At 53.3% G+C, this 26,239-nt stretch overlaps 1 protein-coding gene across 13 annotated transcripts in view; it reads left to right on the top strand.

Moving 5' to 3' along the window:
* cadpsa (Ca2+-dependent activator protein for secretion a) overlaps positions 1–26,239 on the top strand; it is a 120,456-nt gene that overhangs the window by 72,356 nt on the left and 21,861 nt on the right. For 3 of the 13 annotated variants that reach the window (XM_023794013.2, XM_023794011.2, XM_072714955.1), the window contains exons 17-23: positions 8–76; positions 5,513–5,619; positions 5,984–6,013; positions 8,192–8,348; positions 10,031–10,172; positions 23,419–23,565; positions 25,641–25,796. In XM_023794013.2, the coding sequence (XP_023649781.1) occupies positions 8–76; positions 5,513–5,619; positions 5,984–6,013; positions 8,192–8,348; positions 10,031–10,172; positions 23,419–23,565; positions 25,641–25,796 (808 nt within the window). Of the gene's footprint in view, positions 1–7; positions 77–922; positions 956–5,512; positions 5,620–5,983; positions 6,014–8,191; positions 8,349–10,030; positions 10,173–23,418; positions 23,566–25,640; positions 25,797–26,239 lie in introns of all 13 variants that reach the window. The other 10 variants (XM_023794015.2, XM_023794012.2, XM_023794024.2 and 7 more) reach the window with 9 other exon arrangements.

Here is a 26,239-nt window from a genome sequence, read left to right as displayed (position 1 = left end):
TTTATAGGGAAAAAGAGAGAAATGTATGAGCATCCTGTCTTCTGCTTGGCGTCTCAAGTGATGGATTTAACCATTCGTGAGTACCTACGCCATAATGTCACCCATCCCTCTGTTTTCCACCTTCAGACAGCACGCTTCAAACAGCCCCTGACTGCTAGCTCTTTCTCGCTTGAAGTCTCCTTTACCTTTTCTCTGTTTGCTTCTGTCTGTGAAACCAAGTGTGAGAAATCCAACCGGGTCCTGTCAACACCAATCAGAAATTACAAGTGGTCCATTTGTTTTTCGTGACGACCGTGGGATAGCTGCTAGCTTTTTTGCGTGATCGTTTATGTCTGTGACTTGAATGCATTTTTACTTTGCTTCTGTGTAGTTCCTCAGTTGTCTGGACGTGTCACTGGTCACATTGTGTCACTGGTTACACTGCACGTGTCAGGTATGACAGGCCTATTTCACGGTGAGTCAGGGCTTTAGAAAACAGGAGCTGTAAAGTACGACAAGAAAGTCAAGCCATTGTCTGTCAATGTCAAGCGCCGCACACGTTTCAGCTCAAATCATGGACTTGTCTGTCCTGTCTGTTACTACAACGGCTTTTTTATGTCTCACTGGTTGCATTTGGAGCTGCCGCCCTTCGTTTCGTTTCACTGTTTTGTTGGTGTTTGGTTTTGTTTTCCCAACTCAACTGCTGCCTCAACATCCATCCCGCTGTGGAGAAAAGCAAACGTATGTAGAGACAGCTGAGTTACCCGAGAGCCTGGCAGCGACTCCTTCATGCAGATGAGGGCTGAGTACCGGAGGCCGATGGCCGGTGACCGACCTCAGGATCGTACACCTTTCTAACTTTCTCACTAATGCTGCCTTTCTCCCTCTTCCTCTCTCTGTTTTCTCCTCCTCTCTTTCTCTCTTCTTTTTTCTCTCTCTGAAGTAGAGAAAGATCAGAAGGATCAACAGGATCCAGGTGAACCTCTCTGTCCTCCTCGTTGCCGAGATCATTAGAGCATAGTCCTGTTCTGCTGGTTAGATACTCCCACCTAGCTGGTATCCTAACGGTCTCACAATGCTGCTGCTCTCATGCCACTGGTGGCAGGGGCGTCACCATGGCGCAGAAGCATTGTGACAGCGTTACGGCCCTCTCCCCCTCCAGCTTCCTCTCCATCGCGGCCCCCAAGTGGAGTTGCCCCCCCCATAATTTGTGCCGGTGACCCTGCATGCGTGGTGTCAGACAACCCAACTGCAGAGACGACCCGTGTGACAGCCATCGTGTCACGGGTTTTAAGCAGTATTGCTTTCTTGCAACCTTGTTAACTGTGAGGTTTTTGTTCATACAATGAAATATTATTTTTGAAATTATTCAAGTTTGCTAATAAAACAATACTGTCTTAAAAAGCAAACAGCCCTCAGCATTTCCAGTGTGTTTACATGAAGCTACCTATAAGAGTAACAAAAACCTGATACCTTTGGATGATTTCCCTAAATATCTCACTGTTCAGATCTGGTTTTAGTAACATTAATACTAATTTTCACAACAATATCAATGGTTTCATTTACCACATTGGAAATGAGTGAAGTGTTACGCCTTCTCTGATGATAATAGTGAATTATTATCATCACTGTTACTGTTCCACGTACTTACTGGATAGTTGTTCACAAGCAAAAGTTATCCCTCAGAAAAACAGTGCAACTTAAGTCTAAAGGCTTCAGGCCGATACAGGACGTACTTTGGCAGGCTGTTGTAGGACACGGGTTCCATGGTCTTGCCGAGATATCTGTGTAATGGTTGTAGTAAATCTATATGTTATTCATCAGATTGTTTATTGGTGACAAACAGTGTCTGCTGTATTTGTTTCATAAGTGATAAATTTCACGCTGAGCCTGCTCTACAGAGCACGGCTCTTTTACAGATTTTGGTCTCCATAGGTAGGACAGAATGGCTGTATACGTACAGGTAATACATACAGGTGATACATACAGGTAATACATACAGGTGATACATACAGGTGATACGTACAGGTGATACGTACAAGTAATACGTAGAGGTAATACGTAAGGGTAATAATAACAGGTAATACGTAAAGGTAATACGTACAGGTAATACATACAGGTGATATGTACAGGTAATATGTACAGGTAATACATACAGGTGATATGTACAGGTAATATGTACAGGTAATACATAAAGGTGATACGTACAAGTGATACGTACAGGTGATATGTACAGGTAATACGTAAAGGTAATACGTACAAGTAATACCTAGAGGTAATACGTAAGGGTAATACTAACAGGTAATACGTAAAGGTAATACGTACAGGTAATACATACAGGTGATACGTACAGGTAATACATAGAGGTAATACGTAAGGGTAATACTAACAGGTAATACGTAAAGGTAATACGTACAGGTAATACATACAGGTAATACGTACAGGTAATACATAGAGGTAATACGTAAGGGTAATACTAACAAGTAATACATAAAGGTAATACGTAAAAGGCAATTAAATTAAAATTAGGGCTGTCAAAATTAACGGGTTAACGCAGATTGATCCATCATCATGATTAATCTGATTAAAATTTTTAACGCAATTAACTCATCTGCAGCGCAGAATGATTCAAAATCCCTGAAATGTCTCTGTCAACCCATTTCGGGCAGTTTTAGTTCGTTCCATTTGCCCTCGGAACTCGTATTCCGAGTCGGATTCCGGAGTTTTGAAGCCGGAAGTGACGACATGCGCTCCTGTTTCTCGGAGATCTGAGAAATATCTTGGAGCAGCACAGAGGATCCCGAGTTCAGAATCCAAGATGGCTGCGCCCTTTATCAACAGAAGGGAAAGTTGTAGTTTTATACTGTTTAAGCACTACTTCTCATTTGTGGCTCATTAAATCAGTCGCACACGCTATACCGTCCAACTTATCTGTGGATGTGTTGCTACGGAGTTTGATATGTAAAGCACCGCGCGTAATGTGTTATCAACTGATATTGCTAACAATGGCAATTAACCGGGCTAGAATTGGACATCATGATTACTTGGATTATTTGTCGGATTTACAGTAGTTCGTGCTAATTGTAAGCGAACAAAGATAAAGAATATTTAAACTGAGGTACCTTAAATCCGACAAGCAAAAAATCTTGCTTTTTGATATGGGTCCATGGTATTGCACCTCTGTGGCAGATGGAATGCATCCGACTCATGTTCAAGATGTTCAATAAACATGTTAAGTGCATATATATTCCCTTTTTTCTTGAGTCTGTTTGCTCATGCAAAATTAAATGTGATTAATATAGATTAAAAATGAATGATATTTAATCGTGATTAATCGAAATTAATCCACAGCAACCCTGTGATTAATCTGATAAAAAAATGGAATCATTTGACAGCACTAATTAAAATAAAAGGTAACAAATATAAACAGTAAATACACAAATATAACTAGTACAAAAAGTAAAAGAACTGATAAGATTAACTATGACCCAGGCAATGATAATGCATGAAGATGTGTTTTAAGATTAGATTTGAAACTATCTTTAGAGGAAGCAGACCTGACTGACGGGAAGACTGTTCCAAAGTTTGGGAAAGGCCCGACCCCCCGTAGTTTTTAAAGTATTCATGGAACAAATAAAAGCAGCTTATCGGCTGACCTCAAGGATCTAGTCAGAGACTAAAGTGATACCCAGTCAGACAGGAATATGATGGAATGAATGACAGACACTTTATTTATGCTGACAGTTTGCTACTGGACCTGTAGAAAACAGGCGTTAAATTCTTAATGGCTGGCGTACCTTGACAACGGTAGCACAAGGCAGCTTGTTTATTGAGTCTTCTCCATTACTGGTTTGGAAGAATACCCGTTATTGTTTCTTAAGGGTTTCCATGACATATTTGAAGTCACTCTACATCAGGGGTCTCCAACTCCGGTCCTGGAGGGCTACTATCCAGTAGGCATTCTGTCCCACTTGGCTTCTGATGAGCCACACCTGCTCCTGGTATTTACCTGAGAACAGGTGTGGCTCATCAGAAGCCGGGTATGATAGAAAACCTATTGGACGGTAGCTCTCCAGGACCGGAGTTGGAGACCCCTGCTCTACATGGTGCATGACATTAGCAGATATCAGAAGACACCTGGTTCTTAAAGAGAAAGTGTTGGTGTGCTTGTGACGGCACATTATTGGTTGAGAAACCATATAGACCCCATGTGACCATGTGAGGTAGACTAGCTCTTACCCCCTTTAGGTGAACAATCTGCTTTTCAACACTTGGAGTCTAAGTCACATGACCCCTCATAGACAGCATATGTGGAGTTCAGTCCATTGAATGTCTCCACACTCATGGGTCAGTGTAGCACAGGAAGGACTCAAACAGTTTGCAGCTAGACACACAACACACTCAACAGCTCTTTGTACTTCTCAGGGAGTCAAACTCAAAAGGATTAACTACAGAAGGTACCTGGGCTAGTCACATGCCTGTAAGTTTCCTGATGAGAAACAGAAAATAGAAAACGGGTGGGATGTGTTGATCCAAATACGTTTCTCAGTCAGTCCTGGGATTGAGAAGATAACATGTCCCACTTATTTCCTCCAGCACCATCGGTGTGTTTCCTTTGCACTCATTGCCACGTCATCGGTCACATGATCACGGTCACATGATCACACGATTGTTTCCCTTCTCTGTCTCTTGTCCAGTTGCATGGAAGCTCCACTTGTTTATTTGTAGGTAGACATTAGAGGCATTTCCAGATTACATAAACACGCAGTTGTGCATTTATTGCATATTTTCTTTTTGATTTCAATGTGTAAATTATTTTTAATGGTCAAGCATATTTTAGATATTTATGTAGTTCTGTAATTTGTTCTTGCAAATTCATTTGTCTTAGATATAAGAAGCACTGGACTTAGCAAAGATGGCCATTAGATTCCAGAGTCTCTCCCATGTTTCTGTTTAGTAGTATCTGTCACATATGCAACATTTAAGTCTTGATGTCGGCACGAATGAACATGCTGCACCTCCTATACATTTTGCATGATAACTGTTTTCTTATTTTAATTTTATTCATTGCTTACCTATACTGAGTAACTCACTGCTGTGCTGGTGACAGCTTAACTTGGGAAATAACAGACCCAGTGAATGCTCAGGTTCTCAGGCAAACTAGCTATTGCATGTGCATGTGCTACTGTGTCACATAACTGGCAGATCTGTTATTAATACCTCCGATGGCTGCTGGTCTTGCATAGTCCTGCATTAAACAGTTATAAACTTAATTTGGATATAATTTGTTATCCTCTTAAATGCATTAGCTTTTTGCAGCCATTGCGTCCCTATTCGCAATGCTCTACGTAAATCCATGTTAAATCTTGGGGCTACTCCTGGAACTCTGCTGTATTCGATAAAGATTGATAGCAGTGACACTCGCAATTCCTGCATGTAGACCGGCAACCCATAAGATCGCTTTGCTGTGAGTTGACAAATCTGGCTTTAAAAAAGCTGTTAGGACTTTTCTGACCACTCCCTTTCACTTCAGAGAACGTAGGCCGCTTAGTCACTCCCGCCAAAAAGCTGGAAGACACCATTCGCCTGGCCGAATTGGTCATCGAGGTCCTTCAGCAGAATGAGGAGCATCACGCCGAGGTGAGTGACGTTCCAATCCTCGCATCTGCATCATTTCCTGGTCCGGAATACCCCTATATTGCTATCTTGTCAACACTATCTGCTTCTTACCCACAATACCCAACAATTCATGTGACTTAACAAAATAGGCAGGTGTTTCTAGCCAGCGTTGCCTGTGTTCTGATGTTACCCTTGCTGCAGTTGGTCTGCAAAGGGAGGACCAGTAACTGCACTTATAAACTTTTGGAATGGGGATCTTGTGCCAAGAACGATACAGTGTTACTGATAAAGCCTTAGGCAGTTATATAAACGTAATTTGAGATGGTCCATCTACTGCTTTCACAGTCATTCAGATTTCTGGTGTCTCTCTGAATATCCCCAACAGGCTGCTGTCATGGGCGCGGGGGATCAGTCGGTATAGTATATATGTTTCTGTTCCTCTTGCTTAAGTCACCGCACACATTTACGACGCATGTTATTGATGAGGTTTAAAGATCGGGGGAAAGCTCACGGTCTCCTTTCTGCGGTAGAAGAAGGCGGGGGTGGGGGGAGCAGTCATTCCTCGCTCAGCCATTGCATGGGTGTGGCTCCATTCCACTGAAGCACGGCAACGAGGACAGGCAGCTTCAGCTTCAGCATCCTCTGAGAATGTCCCGACTCCCAGATGCTTGAGATCAGTTAATGGGGTCTACAGGAAGTCAGAAATATGGCAAAGGGGGGAAAACCATCCTACGATGGCCGAATCATCTCCAGGTGGTCAAGGTGTTTGTGAAATGTATCTCTCGGCTTCAAACGGGACCAAATGAGAATCTGTAATATCTAATTAAGGGTTCTGAGGGTGGATCTGTTATGACATCACTATCCATCACAATACCTCTGCAAGACATAGACGTGCTTGGCTTAGTTTGAGATGAACACTTAATACTGTCTCAGAATTCAGCGGTCCTCTCTGTCTAACAGAGATCCTTTTACAGCAGCATTATTAAGCACCAAAACATGTTCCATACCTGGTTCAGTTTATTGCCATCTGTTTTTTAGCTGCTGTGTGTATTTCCCGCTAAATTACGGCCGTCTCTCTGTGAGTCTATGTGACTCCCAAAGATTTCTCTAGCTGTAGTTCCCAATGGACTGTTTGACTTTCTCCGTTGCTGCCACTGTTCATTACATATGGGATGATCCGGGGCAGGCTAAAGAGGTACGTCTCAGCATTATGGTGTGAGCATGTCCGCCCAACGCCCTTCCTACTCACTGGGGATTATCTCTCCCAGGGTCACACTTCCTTCGTGTGTCTCTGTTGTCACTTAGTCGTACAGTACGTGTGCTACTGTAGCCTTTGGCCCTGTTAACAATGAGGCACAAAAGCCTCCCCACAAGCAATCTGGCTTGTAATGCTTTGGGCCCCTTCCTCTACCTGCCTCCCACAAGCACCTTCTTCTTTGCCCTCCCAAAACAACAACCTATGTAGGTCATTTTTTGCTTGCTAGCTTCTGCCAGCTAACATTGGGGCCAGACCTACTGTGTGTCATTCGCGTCTTGTAAAGCTAGCATTCTGTCTTCTTACTGAGGTAAGTGAATGGAGGAAAGACCCTGTGGGGCACATTATGGGCCATACCTATCTCAGGCAGATGTTCATACAGATAATTGGTGTCTTGACAGAAGAAGCATGTGTCTCATTAGGAAAACCAAACTCTCTCCTCACTAGAACTTAGACATGGATTTTCATCAACTATCAGTGGATGGAATAGTATGAAAACTCACTAGCAACATATATATTTGAGAGTTCTCTGACGCTTTCTCTCCCCTGCCATCCCATTGGCTGAAACATGAAAACCAAAACAGAAGGTGGGGCTTTTTGTTTTCTTCTGTTTTTTTTGGGCAAAAAGGTTCCCCAGGTTTGGGTGAAAGACCGAGGGCTTTTGGCCCAGGATACCCTGTTGCTGGTGACGTGCTTCACTGCATGTTGACATTTTCAAAATGGGGGGAGAGCAGAAAGGTGCTTGGAGTGCATGAACACCACACAAGACATTCGCATCAAGGCCGAGCTGTGATGCGAATGCCAGGCCGGGACGCCCGACCTGAGAGGGACGATAGCATGGAGGCCCTCCCTCTTGCATGAGAAGGCTGCCCCGACGTCCCTGTAACCCCCTAACCTTCCCAGAATGCCCTGCTCCGTTGCCATTCACCAGCAACCCTACAGACATGTCGGTGTCCGCTTGCAAAATGAGAGTCAGCAGTTGCTAGATCTGTATCTTGTCTCTCTTTCGGAAGGAATAATGTATAATCTGCATTTGATAATAGCTTGATATTTGCAGAAGTGATCTATGAACTACGAGAAAAGCAGAAAAGTATGACCTCGTTCAAAAGAAATGCCTATTTACAGAAGTATAGAGTGATACACTGTACTGCATCATAACAAAGCAACAGGGAGATGGTTGGTTTCCTCAGAGAAAGTGAGGAGACGGCGGTTCGGGTTGATCACAGTAAGGCCATCTCCTCTTAGGGGTTCTGACTATGGTAATGAAGGTCGTAGTTCAGTCACAGCTCCGACGCTGCTGCCTGACCCTCTCTGCCGCCCTCCTCCCCCATCACAAAGGCCTTCGCCTGGTGGTCAGACCTGATGGTGGAGCATGCTGAGACCTTCCTCTCCCTCTATGCCGTGGACATGGATGCCGCCTTAGAGGTCCAGCCCCCGGATAGCTGGGACAGCTTTCCGCTCTTCCAGCTGCTCAATGATTTCCTTCGGATTGACTGTGAGTATGCAACACACACCTGCCCCCCCCCCCCCACTGGCCTATAGAAGCAGTGCTGGTCAAGCCTTTGAGCATCATGGCTTAGGGTTGGGACTAGGGTCTATGGGATGGATTCCAAAACCTTTCAAGCCACAACCCCCAAAATAATAGTGCCACAGACTTGCAACCCCCATTTTTCCAACCAGGGGGTCGCATCGCTAGATTTTCCCACCTGGTGGGAGCAGGAGTTTCCCGTTTCACCAAATGGGAGGTGGGTTTCCCATCGGTAGCTTTTTTGCAATCAACCTGTTTACTTTTAAAATGGAATACTTTTTTGGATTTCCTGAAATGTTCTGAATTGCCCCCCCCCCAGTGTCTCATAACCCACACTTCAGGAATCCTCCATCTAGGGCACCGTATTCTGAGGGGGCCCCAGCTCTTGTGCGCCCCCCCCCCCCCCGTGGGCTTCCACAGTACAGTGGTAGAGGTGTTTCAGAAAATGATGACTCCATTCAGAGTAAAAATACTCAAAGGGGAAGAAACACCCTCAGACCTTCGTCTTTAGGTACCTGCGTGATCATGCATTATACATGGGGGGTCCCTACCCCTGGTCTGTATTTATTTGGGGGTCCCTTGTTTAAAACCCCCCTCCTAGTCAGTCACAGACAGGACACAAACATTCACATATCTTGCTGAACCATGGTGAAATCAGAGTGATTGTTGGGGCTTCTGCGTGTGCGGTTCAGCTCCTTGTGGTTCTGATTGGACCTGAGAAGTCATGTCGTGGCAAAATGCCGTCTGGTGGTGAGACCCATTGGTCCGCACCGTACCCCTAGCCCTGCATTGATGGTAATCCAGCACGACGCCTCAGACTGACCCGGACTGTTTAGGCTGTGGATTGATATTTTTAGCTGCAATAGAGCTGTGATGCATTTCCATGTTTAAACCCACCACCCAAGCACCTACTCCGCAGCTCTGATGTGACAGGTGACGTGCCACTTAATTGCTGAGCCCTTCTTGATGGCGTAACCTAGAGGTGCAGGCTCCGGGGATCGAGCAACCTTAGTGGCTTCTGTGGGCAAGGGCAGTGCCAATTTGCCTTCCTCGCCAGCAGTCCCAGTGCCATCTGGATGCACAGGAGCTTTGTGCTCAGATTGCGCCCAGGGACACGCCGACGTAGGGCATCCGGCACGGAAGGGCATCCGACACAGGAGGGCATCTGACAAGGGAGGGCATCTGACGCTTCCTCACTGGCAGTTAGCTTATGTGGCGGGAAATAGCCTTAGCGGTGGCCAGGCGCTAAGCTCAGCGGCCAGAGGACCCATTAATGAGGTCCAAAGCTGCAAAGCCTCCAGAGGAACTAGACAGTTATTCACCCTCCTGGATAAATAAATCAAAGTGTACAGCAGCCGCTGAAGTGGCTAATTGGTACAGGGGAATCACAGCAGAAAGCAAACACTGCACCCACTGCGTTTTGACAACCTTGAGCGACACGCAGACATGGGCACGCTGATGAAAAGCAGATATTTTAGGCTACCAGAGCACACCATCTGATCTCCCGCGTTGCCTTTATCTGAGAACTCTACGTGACATCTGTGTTTGTCTGTTACAGATAACAAACATGTCTCGTGGTGCTGTTCTGTTGATTCTCACTGACTGATATTTGCATTTTTGCACCCCACCCTTCCCCCAATCCCCCACAGATCACCTGTGCAACGGAAAGTTCCACAAACACCTGCAGGATCTGTTTGCCCCGCTGGTGGTTAGATATGTGGACCTGATGGAGTCATCAATCGCTCAGTCGATACACAGGGGCTTCGAGCGCGAGTCCTGGGAGCCAGTGAAGTAAGGAGCCCCTGCTGAGTCACTGCGTCCTGCTGCACTTCCTGAGGTGGCGCTATAACAGCTGGTCATTTGCCTTCGTAATAGATACAGACATTGATAAGATTTACCTCTCAGCCTTCTGTGTATTCTGGTAAATAGAAATAAGCACAGAATCCCGTCCAGGGTGTACCCCAGCCCTGTGCCCTGTGATGGGCTGGCATCCTGTCCAGGGTGTACCCCAGCCCTGTGCCCTGTGATGGACTGGCACCCCGTCCAGGGTGTACCCCAGCCCTGTGATGGACTGGCATCCCGTCCAGGGTGTACCCCAGCCCTGTGCCTTGTGATGGACTGGCATCCCGTCCAGGGTGTACCCCAGCCCTGTGCCCTGTGATGGACTGGCATCCCGTCCAGGGTGTACCCCTGCCCTGTGATGGACTGGCATCCCGTCCAGGGTGTACCTCAGCCCTGTGCCCTGTGATGGACTGGCATCCCGTCCAGGGTGTACCCCAGCCCTGTGCCCTGTGATGGACTGGCATCCCGTCCAGGGTGTACCCCAGCCCTGTGCCCTGTGATGGACTGGCATCCCATTCAGGGTGTACCCCAGCCCTGTTCCCTGTGATGGACTGGCATCCTGTCCAGGGTGTACCCCAGCCCTGTTCCCTGTGATGGACTGGCATCCTGTCCAGGGTGTACCCCAGCCCTGTGCCCAACGATGGACTGGCATCCCATTCAGGGTGTACCCCTGCCCTGTGCCCTGTGATGGACTGGCATCCTGTCCAGGGTGTACCCCAGCCCTGTGCCCAACGATGGACTGGCATCCCATTCAGGGTGTACCCCAGCCCTGTGCCCTGTGATGGACTGGCATCCTGTCCAGGGTGTACCCCAGCCCTGTGCCCAACGATGGACTGGCATCCCATTCAGGGTGTACCCCAGCCCTGTGCCCTGTGATGGACTGGCATCCTGTCCAGGGTGTACCCCAGCCCTGTGCCCTGTGAGGGACTGGCATCCCGTCCAGGGTGTACCCCAGCCCTGTGCCCTGTGATGGACTGGCATCCCGTTCAGGGTGTACCCCTGCCCTGTGCCCTGTGATGGACTGGCATCCTGTCCAGGGTGTACCCCAGCCCTGTGCCCTGTGAGGGACTGGCATCCCGTCCAGGGTGTACCCCAGCCCTGTGCCCTGTGATGGACTGGCATCCCATTCAGGGTGTACCCCAGCCCTGTTCCCTGTGATAGACTGGCATCCTGTCCAGGGTGTACCCCAGCCCTGTGCCCTGTGATGGACTGGCATCCTGTCCAGGGTGTACCCCAGCCCTGTGCCCTGTGATGGACTGGCATCCTGTCCAGGGTGTACCCCTGCCCTGTGCCCTGTGATGGACTGGCATCCCATTCAGGGTGTACCCCTGCCCTGTGCCCTGTGATGGACTGGCATCCCATTCAGGGTGTACCCCAGCCCTTTGCACTATGATGGACTGGCATCCCATCCAGGGTGTACCCCAGTCCTGTGCCCTGTGATGGACTGGCATCCTGTCCAGGGTGTACCCCAGCCCTGTGCCCTGTGAGGGACTGGCATCCCGTCCAGGGTGTACCCCAGCCCTGTGCCCTGTGATGGACTGGCATCCCATTCAGGGTGTACCCCAGCCCTGTTCCCTGTGATGGACTGGCATCCTGTCCAGGGTGTACCCCAGCCCTGTGCCCTGTGATGGACTGGCATCCTGTCCAGGGTGTACCCCAGCCCTGTGCCCTGTGATGGACTGGCATCCTGTCCAGGGTGTACCCCTGCCCTGTGCCCTGTGATGGACTGGCATCCTGTCCAGGGTGTACCCCAGCCCTGTGCCCTGTGAGGGACTGGCATCCCGTCCAGGGTGTACCCCAGCCCTGTGCCCTGTGATGGACTGGCATCCCATTCAGGGTGTACCCCAGCCCTGTTCCCTGTGATGGACTGGCATCCTGTCCAGGGTGTACCCCAGCCCTGTGCCCTGTGATGGACTGGCATCCTGTCCAGGGTGTACCCCAGCCCTGTGCCCTGTGATGGACTGGCATCCTGTCCAGGGTGTACCCCTGCCCTGTGCCCTGTGATGGACTGGCATCCCATTCAGGGTGTACCCCTGCCCTGTGCCCTGTGATGGACTGGCATCCCATTCAGGGTGTACCCCAGCCCTTTGCACTATGATGGACTGGCATCCCATCCAGGGTGTACCCCAGTCCTGTGCCCTGTGATGGACTGGCATCCAATCCAGGGTGTACCCCAGTTCTGTGCCCTATGATGGACTGGCACCCCATCCAGGGTGTACCCCAGCCCTGTGCACTATGATGGACTGGCATCCCGTCCAGGGTGTACCCCAGCCCTGTGCCCTGTGATGGACTGGCATCCAGTCCAGGGTGTACCCCTGCCCTGTGCACTATGATGGACTGGCATCCCGTCCAGGGTGTACCCCAGCCCTGTGCCCTGTGATGGACTGGCATCCAGTCCAGGGTGTACCCCTGCCCTGTGATGGACTGGCATCCCGTCCAGGGTGTACCTCAGCCCTGTGCCCTGTGATGGACTGGCATCCCGTCCAGGGTGTACCCCAGCCCTGTGCCCTGTGATGGACTGGCATCCCGTCCAGGGTGTACCCCAGCCCTGTGCCCTGTGATGGACTGGCATCCCATTCAGGGTGTACCCCAGCCCTGTGCCCTGTGATGGACTGGCATCCAGTCCAGGGTGTACCCCTGCCCTGTGCACTATGATGGACTAGCATCCCGTCCAGGGTGTACCCCAGCCCTGTGCCCTGTGATGGACTGGCATCCCGTCCAGGGTGAACCCCAGCCCTGTGCCCTGTGATGGACTGGCATCCCGTCCAGGGTGTACCCCTGCCCTGTGCCCTGTGATGGACTGGCATCCCGTCCAGGGTGTACCCCAGCCCTGTGCCCTGTGATGGACTGGCATCCAGTCCAGGGTGTACCCCTGCCCTGTGATGGACTGGCATCCTGTCCAGGGTGTACCCCAGCCCTGTGCCCTGTGATGGACTGGCATCCTGTCCAGGGTGTACCCCAGCCCTGTGCCCAACGATGGACTGGCATCCCATTCAGGGTGTACCCCTGCCCTGTGCCCTGTGATGGACTGGCATCCTGTCCAGGGTGTACCCCAGCCCTGTGCCCAACGATGGACTGGCATCCCATTCAGGGTGTACCCCAGCCCTGTGCCCTGTGATGGACTGGCATCCTGTCCAGGGTGTACCCCAGCCCTGTGCCCAACGATGGACTGGCATCCCATTCAGGGTGTACCCCAGCCCTGTGCCCTGTGATGGACTGGCATCCCGTCCAGGGTGTACCCCAGCCCTGTGCCCTGTGAGGGACTGGCATCCCGTCCAGGGTGTACCCCAGCCCTGTGCCCTGTGATGGACTGGCATCCCGTTCAGGGTGTACCCCTGCCCTGTGCCCTGTGATGGACTGGCATCCTGTCCAGGGTGTACCCCAGCCCTGTGCCCTGTGAGGGACTGGCATCCCGTCCAGGGTGTACCCCAGCCCTGTGCCCTGTGATGGACTGGCATCCCATTCAGGGTGTACCCCAGCCCTGTTCCCTGTGATAGACTGGCATCCTGTCCAGGGTGTACCCCAGCCCTGTGCCCTGTGATGGACTGGCATCCTGTCCAGGGTGTACCCCAGCCCTGTGCCCTGTGATGGACTGGCATCCTGTCCAGGGTGTACCCCTGCCCTGTGCCCTGTGATGGACTGGCATCCCATTCAGGGTGTACCCCTGCCCTGTGCCCTGTGATGGACTGGCATCCCATTCAGGGTGTACCCCAGCCCTTTGCACTATGATGGACTGGCATCCCATCCAGGGTGTACCCCAGTCCTGTGCCCTGTGATGGACTGGCATCCTGTCCAGGGTGTACCCCAGCCCTGTGCCCTGTGAGGGACTGGCATCCCGTCCAGGGTGTACCCCAGCCCTGTGCCCTGTGATGGACTGGCATCCCATTCAGGGTGTACCCCAGCCCTGTTCCCTGTGATGGACTGGCATCCTGTCCAGGGTGTACCCCAGCCCTGTGCCCTGTGATGGACTGGCATCCTGTCCAGGGTGTACCCCAGCCCTGTGCCCTGTGATGGACTGGCATCCTGTCCAGGGTGTACCCCTGCCCTGTGCCCTGTGATGGACTGGCATCCTGTCCAGGGTGTACCCCAGCCCTGTGCCCTGTGAGGGACTGGCATCCCGTCCAGGGTGTACCCCAGCCCTGTGCCCTGTGATGGACTGGCATCCCATTCAGGGTGTACCCCAGCCCTGTTCCCTGTGATGGACTGGCATCCTGTCCAGGGTGTACCCCAGCCCTGTGCCCTGTGATGGACTGGCATCCTGTCCAGGGTGTACCCCAGCCCTGTGCCCTGTGATGGACTGGCATCCTGTCCAGGGTGTACCCCTGCCCTGTGCCCTGTGATGGACTGGCATCCCATTCAGGGTGTACCCCTGCCCTGTGCCCTGTGATGGACTGGCATCCCATTCAGGGTGTACCCCAGCCCTTTGCACTATGATGGACTGGCATCCCATCCAGGGTGTACCCCAGTCCTGTGCCCTGTGATGGACTGGCATCCAATCCAGGGTGTACCCCAGTTCTGTGCCCTATGATGGACTGGCACCCCATCCAGGGTGTACCCCAGCCCTGTGCACTATGATGGACTGGCATCCCGTCCAGGGTGTACCCCAGCCCTGTGCCCTGTGATGGACTGGCATCCAGTCCAGGGTGTACCCCTGCCCTGTGCACTATGATGGACTGGCATCCCGTCCAGGGTGTACCCCAGCCCTGTGCCCTGTGATGGACTGGCATCCAGTCCAGGGTGTACCCCTGCCCTGTGATGGACTGGCATCCCGTCCAGGGTGTACCTCAGCCCTGTGCCCTGTGATGGACTGGCATCCCGTCCAGGGTGTACCCCAGCCCTGTGCCCTGTGATGGACTGGCATCCCGTCCAGGGTGTACCCCAGCCCTGTGCCCTGTGATGGACTGGCATCCCATTCAGGGTGTACCCCAGCCCTGTGCCCTGTGATGGACTGGCATCCAGTCCAGGGTGTACCCCTGCCCTGTGCACTATGATGGACTAGCATCCCGTCCAGGGTGTACCCCAGCCCTGTGCCCTGTGATGGACTGGCATCCCGTCCAGGGTGAACCCCAGCCCTGTGCCCTGTGATGGACTGGCATCCCGTCCAGGGTGTACCCCTGCCCTGTGCCCTGTGATGGACTGGCATCCCGTCCAGGGTGTACCCCAGCCCTGTGCCCTGTGATGGACTGGCATCCAGTCCAGGGTGTACCCCTGCCCTGTGCACTATGATGGACTGGCATCCCGTCCAGGGTGTACCCCAGCCCTGTGCCCTGTGATGGACTGGCATCCCGTCCAGGGTGTACCTCAGCCCTGTGCCCTGTGATGGACTGGCATCCCGTCCAGGGTGTACCCCAGCCCTGTGCCCTGTGATGGACTGGCATCCCGTCCAGGGTGTACCCCTGCCCTGTGCCCTGTGATGGACTGGCATCCCATTCAGGGTGTACCCCAGCCCTTTGCACTATGATGGACTGGCATCCCATCCAGGGTGTACCCCAGTCCTGTGCCCTGTGATGGACTGGCATCCAATCCAGGGTGTACCCCAGTTCTGTGCCCTATGATGGACTGGCACCCCATCCAGGGTGTACCCCAGCCCTGTGCACTATGATGGACTGGCATCCCGTCCAGGGTGTACCCCAGCCCTGTGCCCTGTGATGGACTGGCATCCAGTCCAGGGTGTACCCCTGCCCTGTGCACTATGATGGACTGACATCCCGTCCAGGGTGTACCCCAGCCCTGTGCCCTGTGATGGACTGGCATCCAGTCCAGGGTGTACCCCTGCCCTGTGATGGACTGGCATCCCGTCCAGGGTGTACCTCAGCCCTGTGCCCTGTGATGGACTGGCATCCCGTCCAGGGTGTACCCCAGCCCTGTGCCCTGTGATGGACTGGCATCCCGTCCAGGGTGTACCCCAGCCCTGTGCCCTGTGATGGACTGGCATCCCATTCAGGGTGTACCCCAGCCCTGTGCCCTGTGATGGACTGGCATCCAGTCCAGGGTGTACCCCAGCCCTGTGCCCTGTGATGGACTGGCATCCCGTCCAGGGTATCCCCCTGCCCTGTGCCCTGTGATGGACTGGCATCCCATTCAGGGTGTACCCCAGCCCTGTGCCCTGTGATGGACTGGCATCCAGTCCAGGGTGTACCCCAGCCCTGTGCCCTGTGATGGACTGGCATCCCGTCCAGGGTGTACCCCAGCCCTGTGCCCTGTGATGGACTGGCATCCAGTCCAGGGTGTACCCCTGCCCTGTGATGGACTGGCATCCCGTCCAGGGTGTACCTCAGCCCTGTGCCCTGTGATGGACTGGCATCCCGTCCAGGGTGTACCCCAGCCCTGTGCCCTGTGATGGACTGGCATCCCGTCCAGGGTGTACCCCAGCCCTGTGCCCTGTGATGGACTGGCATCCCGTCCAGGGTGTACCCCAGCCCTGTGCCCTGTGATGGACTGGCATCCCATTCAGGGTGTACCCCAGCCCTGTTCCCTGTGATGGACTGGCATCCTGTCCAGGGTGTACCCCAGCCCTGTTCCCTGTGATGGACTGGCATCCTGTCCAGGGTGTACCCCAGCCCTGTGCCCAACGATGGACTGGCATCCCATTCAGGGTGTACCCCTGCCCTGTGCCCTGTGATGGACTGGCATCCTGTCCAGGGTGTACCCCAGCCCTGTGCCCAACGATGGACTGGCATCCCATTCAGGGTGTACCCCAGCCCTGTGCCCTGTGATGGACTGGCATCCTGTCCAGGGTGTACCCCAGCCCTGTGCCCAACGATGGACTGGCATCCCATTCAGGGTGTACCCCAGCCCTGTGCCCTGTGATGGACTGGCATCCTGTCCAGGGTGTACCCCAGCCCTGTGCCCTGTGAGGGACTGGCATCCCGTCCAGGGTGTACCCCAGCCCTGTGCCCTGTGATGGACTGGCATCCCGTTCAGGGTGTACCCCTGCCCTGTGCCCTGTGATGGACTGGCATCCTGTCCAGGGTGTACCCCAGCCCTGTGCCCTGTGAGGGACTGGCATCCCGTCCAGGGTGTACCCCAGCCCTGTGCCCTGTGATGGACTGGCATCCCATTCAGGGTGTACCCCAGCCCTGTTCCCTGTGATAGACTGGCATCCTGTCCAGGGTGTACCCCAGCCCTGTGCCCTGTGATGGACTGGCATCCTGTCCAGGGTGTACCCCAGCCCTGTGCCCTGTGATGGACTGGCATCCTGTCCAGGGTGTACCCCTGCCCTGTGCCCTGTGATGGACTGGCATCCCATTCAGGGTGTACCCCTGCCCTGTGCCCTGTGATGGACTGGCATCCCATTCAGGGTGTACCCCAGCCCTTTGCACTATGATGGACTGGCATCCCATCCAGGGTGTACCCCAGTCCTGTGCCCTGTGATGGACTGGCATCCTGTCCAGGGTGTACCCCAGCCCTGTGCCCTGTGAGGGACTGGCATCCCGTCCAGGGTGTACCCCAGCCCTGTGCCCTGTGATGGACTGGCATCCCATTCAGGGTGTACCCCAGCCCTGTTCCCTGTGATGGACTGGCATCCTGTCCAGGGTGTACCCCAGCCCTGTGCCCTGTGATGGACTGGCATCCTGTCCAGGGTGTACCCCAGCCCTGTGCCCTGTGATGGACTGGCATCCTGTCCAGGGTGTACCCCTGCCCTGTGCCCTGTGATGGACTGGCATCCTGTCCAGGGTGTACCCCAGCCCTGTGCCCTGTGAGGGACTGGCATCCCGTCCAGGGTGTACCCCAGCCCTGTGCCCTGTGATGGACTGGCATCCCATTCAGGGTGTACCCCAGCCCTGTTCCCTGTGATGGACTGGCATCCTGTCCAGGGTGTACCCCAGCCCTGTGCCCTGTGATGGACTGGCATCCTGTCCAGGGTGTACCCCAGCCCTGTGCCCTGTGATGGACTGGCATCCTGTCCAGGGTGTACCCCTGCCCTGTGCCCTGTGATGGACTGGCATCCCATTCAGGGTGTACCCCTGCCCTGTGCCCTGTGATGGACTGGCATCCCATTCAGGGTGTACCCCTGCCCTGTGCCCTGTGATGGACTGGCATCCCATTCAGGGTGTACCCCAGCCCTTTGCACTATGATGGACTGGCATCCCATCCAGGGTGTACCCCAGTCCTGTGCCCTGTGATGGACTGGCATCCAATCCAGGGTGTACCCCAGTTCTGTGCCCTATGATGGACTGGCACCCCATCCAGGGTGTACCCCAGCCCTGTGCACTATGATGGACTGGCATCCCGTCCAGGGTGTACCCCAGCCCTGTGCCCTGTGATGGACTGGCATCCAGTCCAGGGTGTACCCCTGCCCTGTGCACTATGATGGACTGGCATCCCGTCCAGGGTGTACCCCAGCCCTGTGCCCTGTGATGGACTGGCATCCAGTCCAGGGTGTACCCCTGCCCTGTGATGGACTGGCATCCCGTCCAGGGTGTACCTCAGCCCTGTGCCCTGTGATGGACTGGCATCCCGTCCAGGGTGTACCCCAGCCCTGTGCCCTGTGATGGACTGGCATCCCGTCCAGGGTGTACCCCAGCCCTGTGCCCTGTGATGGACTGGCATCCCATTCAGGGTGTACCCCAGCCCTGTGCCCTGTGATGGACTGGCATCCAGTCCAGGGTGTACCCCTGCCCTGTGCACTATGATGGACTAGCATCCCGTCCAGGGTGTACCCCAGCCCTGTGCCCTGTGATGGACTGGCATCCCGTCCAGGGTGAACCCCAGCCCTGTGCCCTGTGATGGACTGGCATCCCGTCCAGGGTGTACCCCTGCCCTGTGCCCTGTGATGGACTGGCATCCCGTCCAGGGTGTACCCCAGCCCTGTGCCCTGTGATGGACTGGCATCCAGTCCAGGGTGTACCCCTGCCCTGTGCACTATGATGGACTGGCATCCCGTCCAGGGTGTACCCCAGCCCTGTGCCCTGTGATGGACTGGCATCCCATTCAGGGTGTACCCCTGCCCTGTGCCCTGTGATGGACTGGCATCCCATTCAGGGTGTACCCCAGCCCTTTGCACTATGATGGACTGGCATCCCATCCAGGGTGTACCCCAGTCCTGTGCCCTGTGATGGACTGGCATCCAATCCAGGGTGTACCCCAGTTCTGTGCCCTATGATGGACTGGCACCCCATCCAGGGTGTACCCCAGCCCTGTGCACTATGATGGACTGGCATCCCGTCCAGGGTGTACCCCAGCCCTGTGCCCTGTGATGGACTGGCATCCAGTCCAGGGTGTACCCCTGCCCTGTGCACTATGATGGACTGGCATCCCGTCCAGGGTGTACCCCAGCCCTGTGCCCTGTGATGGACTGGCATCCAGTCCAGGGTGTACCCCTGCCCTGTGATGGACTGGCATCCCGTCCAGGGTGTACCTCAGCCCTGTGCCCTGTGATGGACTGGCATCCCGTCCAGGGTGTACCCCAGCCCTGTGCCCTGTGATGGACTGGCATCCCGTCCAGGGTGTACCCCAGCCCTGTGCCCTGTGATGGACTGGCATCCCATTCAGGGTGTACCCCAGCCCTGTGCCCTGTGATGGACTGGCATCCAGTCCAGGGTGTACCCCTGCCCTGTGCACTATGATGGACTAGCATCCCGTCCAGGGTGTACCCCAGCCCTGTGCCCTGTGATGGACTGGCATCCCGTCCAGGGTGAACCCCAGCCCTGTGCCCTGTGATGGACTGGCATCCCGTCCAGGGTGTACCCCTGCCCTGTGCCCTGTGATGGACTGGCATCCCGTCCAGGGTGTACCCCAGCCCTGTGCCCTGTGATGGACTGGCATCCAGTCCAGGGTGTACCCCTGCCCTGTGATGGACTGGCATCCCGTCCAGGGTGTACCTCAGCCCTGTGCCCTGTGATGGACTGGCATCCCGTCCAGGGTGTACCCCTGCCCTGTGATGGACTGGCATCCCGTCCAGGGTGTACCTCAGCCCTGTGCCCTGTGATGGACTGGCATCCCGTCCAGGGTGTACCCCAGCCCTGTGCCCTGTGATGGACTGGCATCCCGTCCAGGGTGTACCCCTGCCCTGTGCCCTGTGATGGACTGGCATCCCATTCAGGGTGTACCCCAGCCCTTTGCACTATGATGGACTGGCATCCCATCCAGGGTGTACCCCAGTCCTGTGCCCTGTGATGGACTGGCATCCAATCCAGGGTGTACCCCAGTTCTGTGCCCTATGATGGACTGGCACCCCATCCAGGGTGTACCCCAGCCCTGTGCACTATGATGGACTGGCATCCCGTCCAGGGTGTACCCCAGCCCTGTGCCCTGTGATGGACTGGCATCCAGTCCAGGGTGTACCCCTGCCCTGTGCACTATGATGGACTGGCATCCCGTCCAGGGTGTACCCCAGCCCTGTGCCCTGTGATGGACTGGCATCCAGTCCAGGGTGTACCCCTGCCCTGTGATGGACTGGCATCCCGTCCAGGGTGTACCTCAGCCCTGTGCCCTGTGATGGACTGGCATCCCGTCCAGGGTGTACCCCAGCCCTGTGCCCTGTGATGGACTGGCATCCCGTCCAGGGTGTACCCCAGCCCTGTGCCCTGTGATGGACTGGCATCCCATTCAGGGTGTACCCCAGCCCTGTGCCCTGTGATGGACTGGCATCCAGTCCAGGGTGTACCCCAGCCCTGTGCCCTGTGATGGACTGGCATCCCGTCCAGGGTATCCCCCTGCCCTGTGCCCTGTGATGGACTGGCATCCCATTCAGGGTGTACCCCAGCCCTGTGCCCTGTGATGGACTGGCATCCAGTCCAGGGTGTACCCCTGCCCTGTGCACTATGATGGACTGGCATCCCGTCCAGGGTGTACCCCAGCCCTGTGCCCTGTGATGGACTGGCATCCAGTCCAGGGTGTACCCCTGCCCTGTGATGGACTGGCATCCCGTCCAGGGTGTACCTCAGCCCTGTGCCCTGTGATGGACTGGCATCCCGTCCAGGGTGTACCCCTGCCCTGTGCCCTGTGATGGACTGGCATCCCATCCAGGGTGTACCCCAGCCCTGTGCCCTGTGATGGACTGGCATCCCGTCCAGGGTGTACCCCTGCCCTGTGCCCTGTGATGGACTGGCATCCCGTCCAGGGTGTACCCCAGCCCTGTGCCCTGTGATGGACTGGCATCCCGTCCAGGGTGTACCCCTGCCCTGTGCCCTGTGATGGACTGGCATCCCGTCCAGGGTGTACCCCTGCCCTGTGCCCTGTGATGGACTGGCATCCAGTCCAGGGTGTACCCCTGCCCTGTGCCCTGTGATGGACTGGCATCCCGTCCAGGGTGTACCCCAGCCCTGTGCCCTGTGATGGACTGGCATCCCGTCCAGGGTGAACCCCAGCCCTGTGCCCTGTGATGGACTGGCATCCCGTCCAGGGTGAACCCCAGCCCTGTGCCCTGTGATGGACTGGCATCCCGTCCAGGGTATCCCCCTGCCCTGTGCCCTGTGATGGACTGGCATCCCGTCCAGGGTGTACCCCAGCCCTGTGCCCTGTGATGGACTGGCATCCCGTCCAGGGTGTACCCCAGCCCTGTGCCCTGTGATGGACTGGCATCCCTTCCAGGGTGTACCCCAGCCCTGTGCCCTGTGATGGACTGGCATCCCTTCCAGGGTGTACCCCTGCCCTGTGCCCCGTGATGCCTGAGGTAGGCTTCAGCCCCCTGTAACCCTGACCAGGATAAGTGGTTAGTAGATGAATGGGTATTTTGTGTTTTTTTGCTTTAAATCATCCATCTTTATAAATTCTATGTTAATGAATGTACACATTTTATGTTCGACAAATCACTTGTAGAATAGATCAGTGGGCTACAGCATAATCTGGAAAATTCTGGGATTACTTAGATGGTTGATATAAAAATTGCACAAGCATTTTTATTTGGGCATTTTTTAATCTATCAGTTTTTGATTTATACCAGTATATTGTGGCCAATATATATATGACTGTACTGCATGATTTGATGCTGATGCAAACCGGCAGGTACCTAGAAATACCCACTACAAGTTACTGAAGACTTGAAATGACAAATTTAATGGTTTTTGTTAAACTTTTAAAACTGATCAGCATCAATTGATTCACTCGGTATTTTCCTGCAGTTCCTGCGATTGCTACAGAAATCATGGTAACTTGAGGATGGAAACATGAGGATCTGATGGAAAGCCTGTCTTGAGAAGCAGATTCCTCAGTCCAGCAGTGTTAAGCTCAGCAGACCATCATAAACAAGCCACAGACTAGTTCTGTGTCGCTGGTTATATGTAGCCAGCGTCTTGAACTTGATTGTGTGCCGTTTGTTTATTAGACATGAAAATCCGCTGAAGTCTTTCGAAACCCAGTTACCATGATTTCATTAACCATCAATAAGAATCAGTCATTTAGTATTATTTGTACCCTTTACTTTTTCTTTCTAGATGCAAGTAAGGATCAGAAGTATTAAATTCTAAATACTTAGTCAGTTGTCAGTTAGCATTGCCAAAATTGTCATTCTATCTCTATACACGTGGACAAGGCGCTATTACGTTATAAGATTACCTCCTTTTGCCCCGCAGTTCTTGTGTGTGCTCAGATGTTCTCACGCTTTCTGGTATGCCAGCTCTCCCTGAGCACAGTTAGCCAGCTCTCCCTGAGCACAGTCAGCCAGCTCTCCCTGAGCACACTTAGCCAGCTCTCCCTGAGCACAGTCAGCCAGCTCTCCCTGAGCACACTTAGCCAGCTCTCCCTGAGCACAGTCAGCCAGCTCTCCCTGAGCACAGTCAGCCAGCTCTCCCTGAGCACACTTAGCCAGCTCTCCCTGAGCACACTTAGCCAGCTCTCCCTGAGCACAGTTAGCCAGCTCTCCCTGAGCACAGTTAGCCAGCTCTCCCTGAGCACACTTAGCCAGCTCTCCCTGAGCACAGTTAGCCAGCTCTCCCTGATGCACAGTACCTTCCCCGTTTTCCATACATCAGACTCTGCCACCTTACCTTGCCTGCTCATATCTTTCTCTCTTTTTTGCCACGAGGGGTTGTAAGTCTTCCCTGGCCACCAACCCACCAGTTCTTCCCAGTTCACCTGCTCATCCATTCTCCACCAGTTCCTAAAATACAGCCCAGATGCTTTAAATGCCCTTTACTCTGCCTGGTCGCTCTATAACTCCTGGTGTTCTGTCATCATGTCTCCCCCCGAAGGCCTGATGCTCACCTTAGCTACATTCTTTCCTTTTCTTTTTTTGTCTGTGTCTTCCCTACAGGAATTTAAGCAGTAATCTGCCCAATGTGAATCTGCCAAACGTGAATCTTCACATGCCCAAAGTACCAAACCTACCCGTACCGGTTAACCTTCCACACGTGCCTAGCATTTCCACGCCGTCATGGATGGGACCCTTGTATGACTTCCAGTGTGTACTGAGTTCATGTATAGATCTGGTTTTGCGGCTGATGTTGGCTTGAAGATGGCTTCCCCTGTCTGATCACTCATCAGCACAATCATAGGTTGATTTCACTGGAAAGTCCAAGCTTCATTATCTATGTATCCCCATGGGCCTTGGTGACAACTGCCAGCAGGAATCTTAATGTTACTCTTAATGTTACTCTTAATGTTAATCTTAATGTTACTTACTAAAACGTTGCTTAACCTGGCTGCTTAACACACCACCGTGGGGTAGTACACTCTGCATGAGTAAGATGTACTCAAATCAAAGACTGATATTAGAGTGCAAAGCGAATTGCTAATTTAATTCAGCGTTACTGCAGTTCACTGTTATTTTATCTGTATTTCTGACTTACTTTGCACACGTTAGTTACTATTTTTAATCTCATTACCTCCTTTTCTAAATGGAAGCGGAACTTTCCTTACACCCCAATCAGAAATTAGATCAAAAAAATTAATAAAAACACGCCCTCATGCTGGGTAAGATCCTGTTGCTTTATGATTTCAGGTTTGTATTCTCTAAATCCAGTTGGCAGTAAGAATTTCACACTTAACAGCCCCTGCCTGACCCCCCCCCTCCCCCCCCCCCACAGAATGCACTGTTTTACATTAACATGCATATGCATTTATATACATACACAATTCTGTATTGCCTGGAATAGCTAAATATAGATCCAGATGAGGGCTGGGGATCTGTAGGTGATACCAACCATTGCGAACCTGGGCTTACAAATTAGCCCCTGTACTCCGAAGTCATTTTCTTGCCAAACTGGCAGAACCAGAGGACTAGCTGGGTTCAGTGGCAATTTACAGTGGAGAAGGTGACGGCTAATTTTTTTTCTCCTTGCATGATGCCTAACTGTCGGGTGGAAAGATACAAATGCAGCTGTAATGCAGATAAACCGTGCGATTGGTCTCTGCTCCTCCAGGCGTCATTTGCGCTTTTCGTAGCCAATACCGTCATTCCTGCGTCTGTCCTCACAATGCACTGCAAGCCCTGCAAGGCCTCCCACCTTTATGCTCTGCCACTGCGAGACGGGGACGTCAGGCTCGAAGGAGAACAGAAGGGATGTGATTGGAGAAATGAAACTGCAAAGGTGATTTTGTATCTTTCCAGCATCTCCTGGTCTCCTCCACTTGTTTCAGGAGGCCCCCTACTTGTCACCGAAGCTGCTGTCAAAGGCCGCGTTGGCCGTAGGATAGTCGTACAAGAGGGCACTGCCTCATGAGGCCAGTTGCTGGGCGGGGGGGTAGTGGCTTGGCATGCATGTGGTCCTCCAAGGCACCACTTGGTCATCTTTGTGTATCAGACGGTGCCCTGTTGAGACCGACCCCATCCTGAATAGTAGAAATATCCCTCAAACACGTACATGTTTCTACTGAGGATGGCAATAACCTTTGAACATGCATGGTGCGTGAAACACGCTAAGCAGCTAACACCTGGGGCTTGACTGGGGCGTGAGAGAGTCTTGCTGTTCCGTCTTCTCATTGGAGCAACATGACACACACGTCCAGCCAGTATGGTGGCAGATGAGAGCGACTCGTTCACAAAGAGCCCAGTGCTTGTTTTTAATGGTGCAGAAAGTGAGCCAGTCAGTAATCATCATGACCCAAAACAGTCCTCTGGCAATGGCACGGACATTAGCCCGAAATATGGAGGAACGGGCAGCGATCGCAGGCAGGCGCGCTCAGCACTGTGAAGCCCCCGGCGACCTCAGCTCACGCCATTATGCATGAGTGACCTGCTCACACGACCCGCTGTGTGACGGTCACCTGCTCTCCTATTATTTTTGCCATTGACAGGTGTGTGATTTAAAAGAAATGTTAATAGTAATGAAACCCATTATTAGATTATCAAAGCCTGTTTCACGCAAAACCATAGCTATCAGTCAATGGTAAAAATAAGGAACCCCCCCCCCCCAAATTGCGGAGGTGACAGGGATCAGAGCCCCACCGCAGTGGCCTCCTCTTCTGTCCTGTGTTATGGTTCCCATGGACACCAAAGCTTGGCTCTCAGTTTTGACTTTCTCACCTTCCTGCCAGCAACGGCTCAGGCACCTCTGAGGACCTCTTCTGGAAGCTGGACGCACTGCAGTCCTTCATCCGCGACCTGCACTGGCCCGAGGAGGAGTTCGGCAAGCACCTGGAGACGCGACTGAAGCTCATGTCCAGCGACATGATTGAGTCCTGCGTGCGACGGTGAGCCTCGCTCCGCCGGTCTCTGTGCCGGTCTCTGTGCTGGTCTCTGTGCCGGTCTCTGTGCTGGTCTCTGTGCCGGCAGTGATAGCATACACAGGCCTGGTGCTTCATCTCTTCGCCGTCATAGAAAGATCATGTTCATTTTAAATAGCGCTGCTGTCCAATGAAAACGAGAAAATCTGTTATTTCAGGAGTGAGAAAAAATGCATTTTCTCAGAAACTACTTACTGCAAAATAAGCCTAAAACAATGTAATGAGACGCCTTTAGCACCAAAAACAAAAATGCATCTTTACACAGCCGTCACTGAAAGGTTTGATGTTCTAAAGGGACTTACATGCAGATCTTCATTTGTGTACCCTCGGACCTACGGCTCTGCGCCCTGCCGCCTCACATGCTACACCCAGCATAATTAAAATTAGAGTTGAACTTTATTTTAATGCAA

Source organism: Paramormyrops kingsleyae, chromosome 8 (genome assembly GCF_048594095.1).
Source record: "Paramormyrops kingsleyae isolate MSU_618 chromosome 8, PKINGS_0.4, whole genome shotgun sequence".
Classification (NCBI taxonomy): Eukaryota; Metazoa; Chordata; class Actinopteri; order Osteoglossiformes; family Mormyridae; genus Paramormyrops; species Paramormyrops kingsleyae.
The sequence above is the reverse complement of the archived record's forward strand: the minus strand, read 5'-3'. Positions and strand labels throughout refer to the sequence as shown.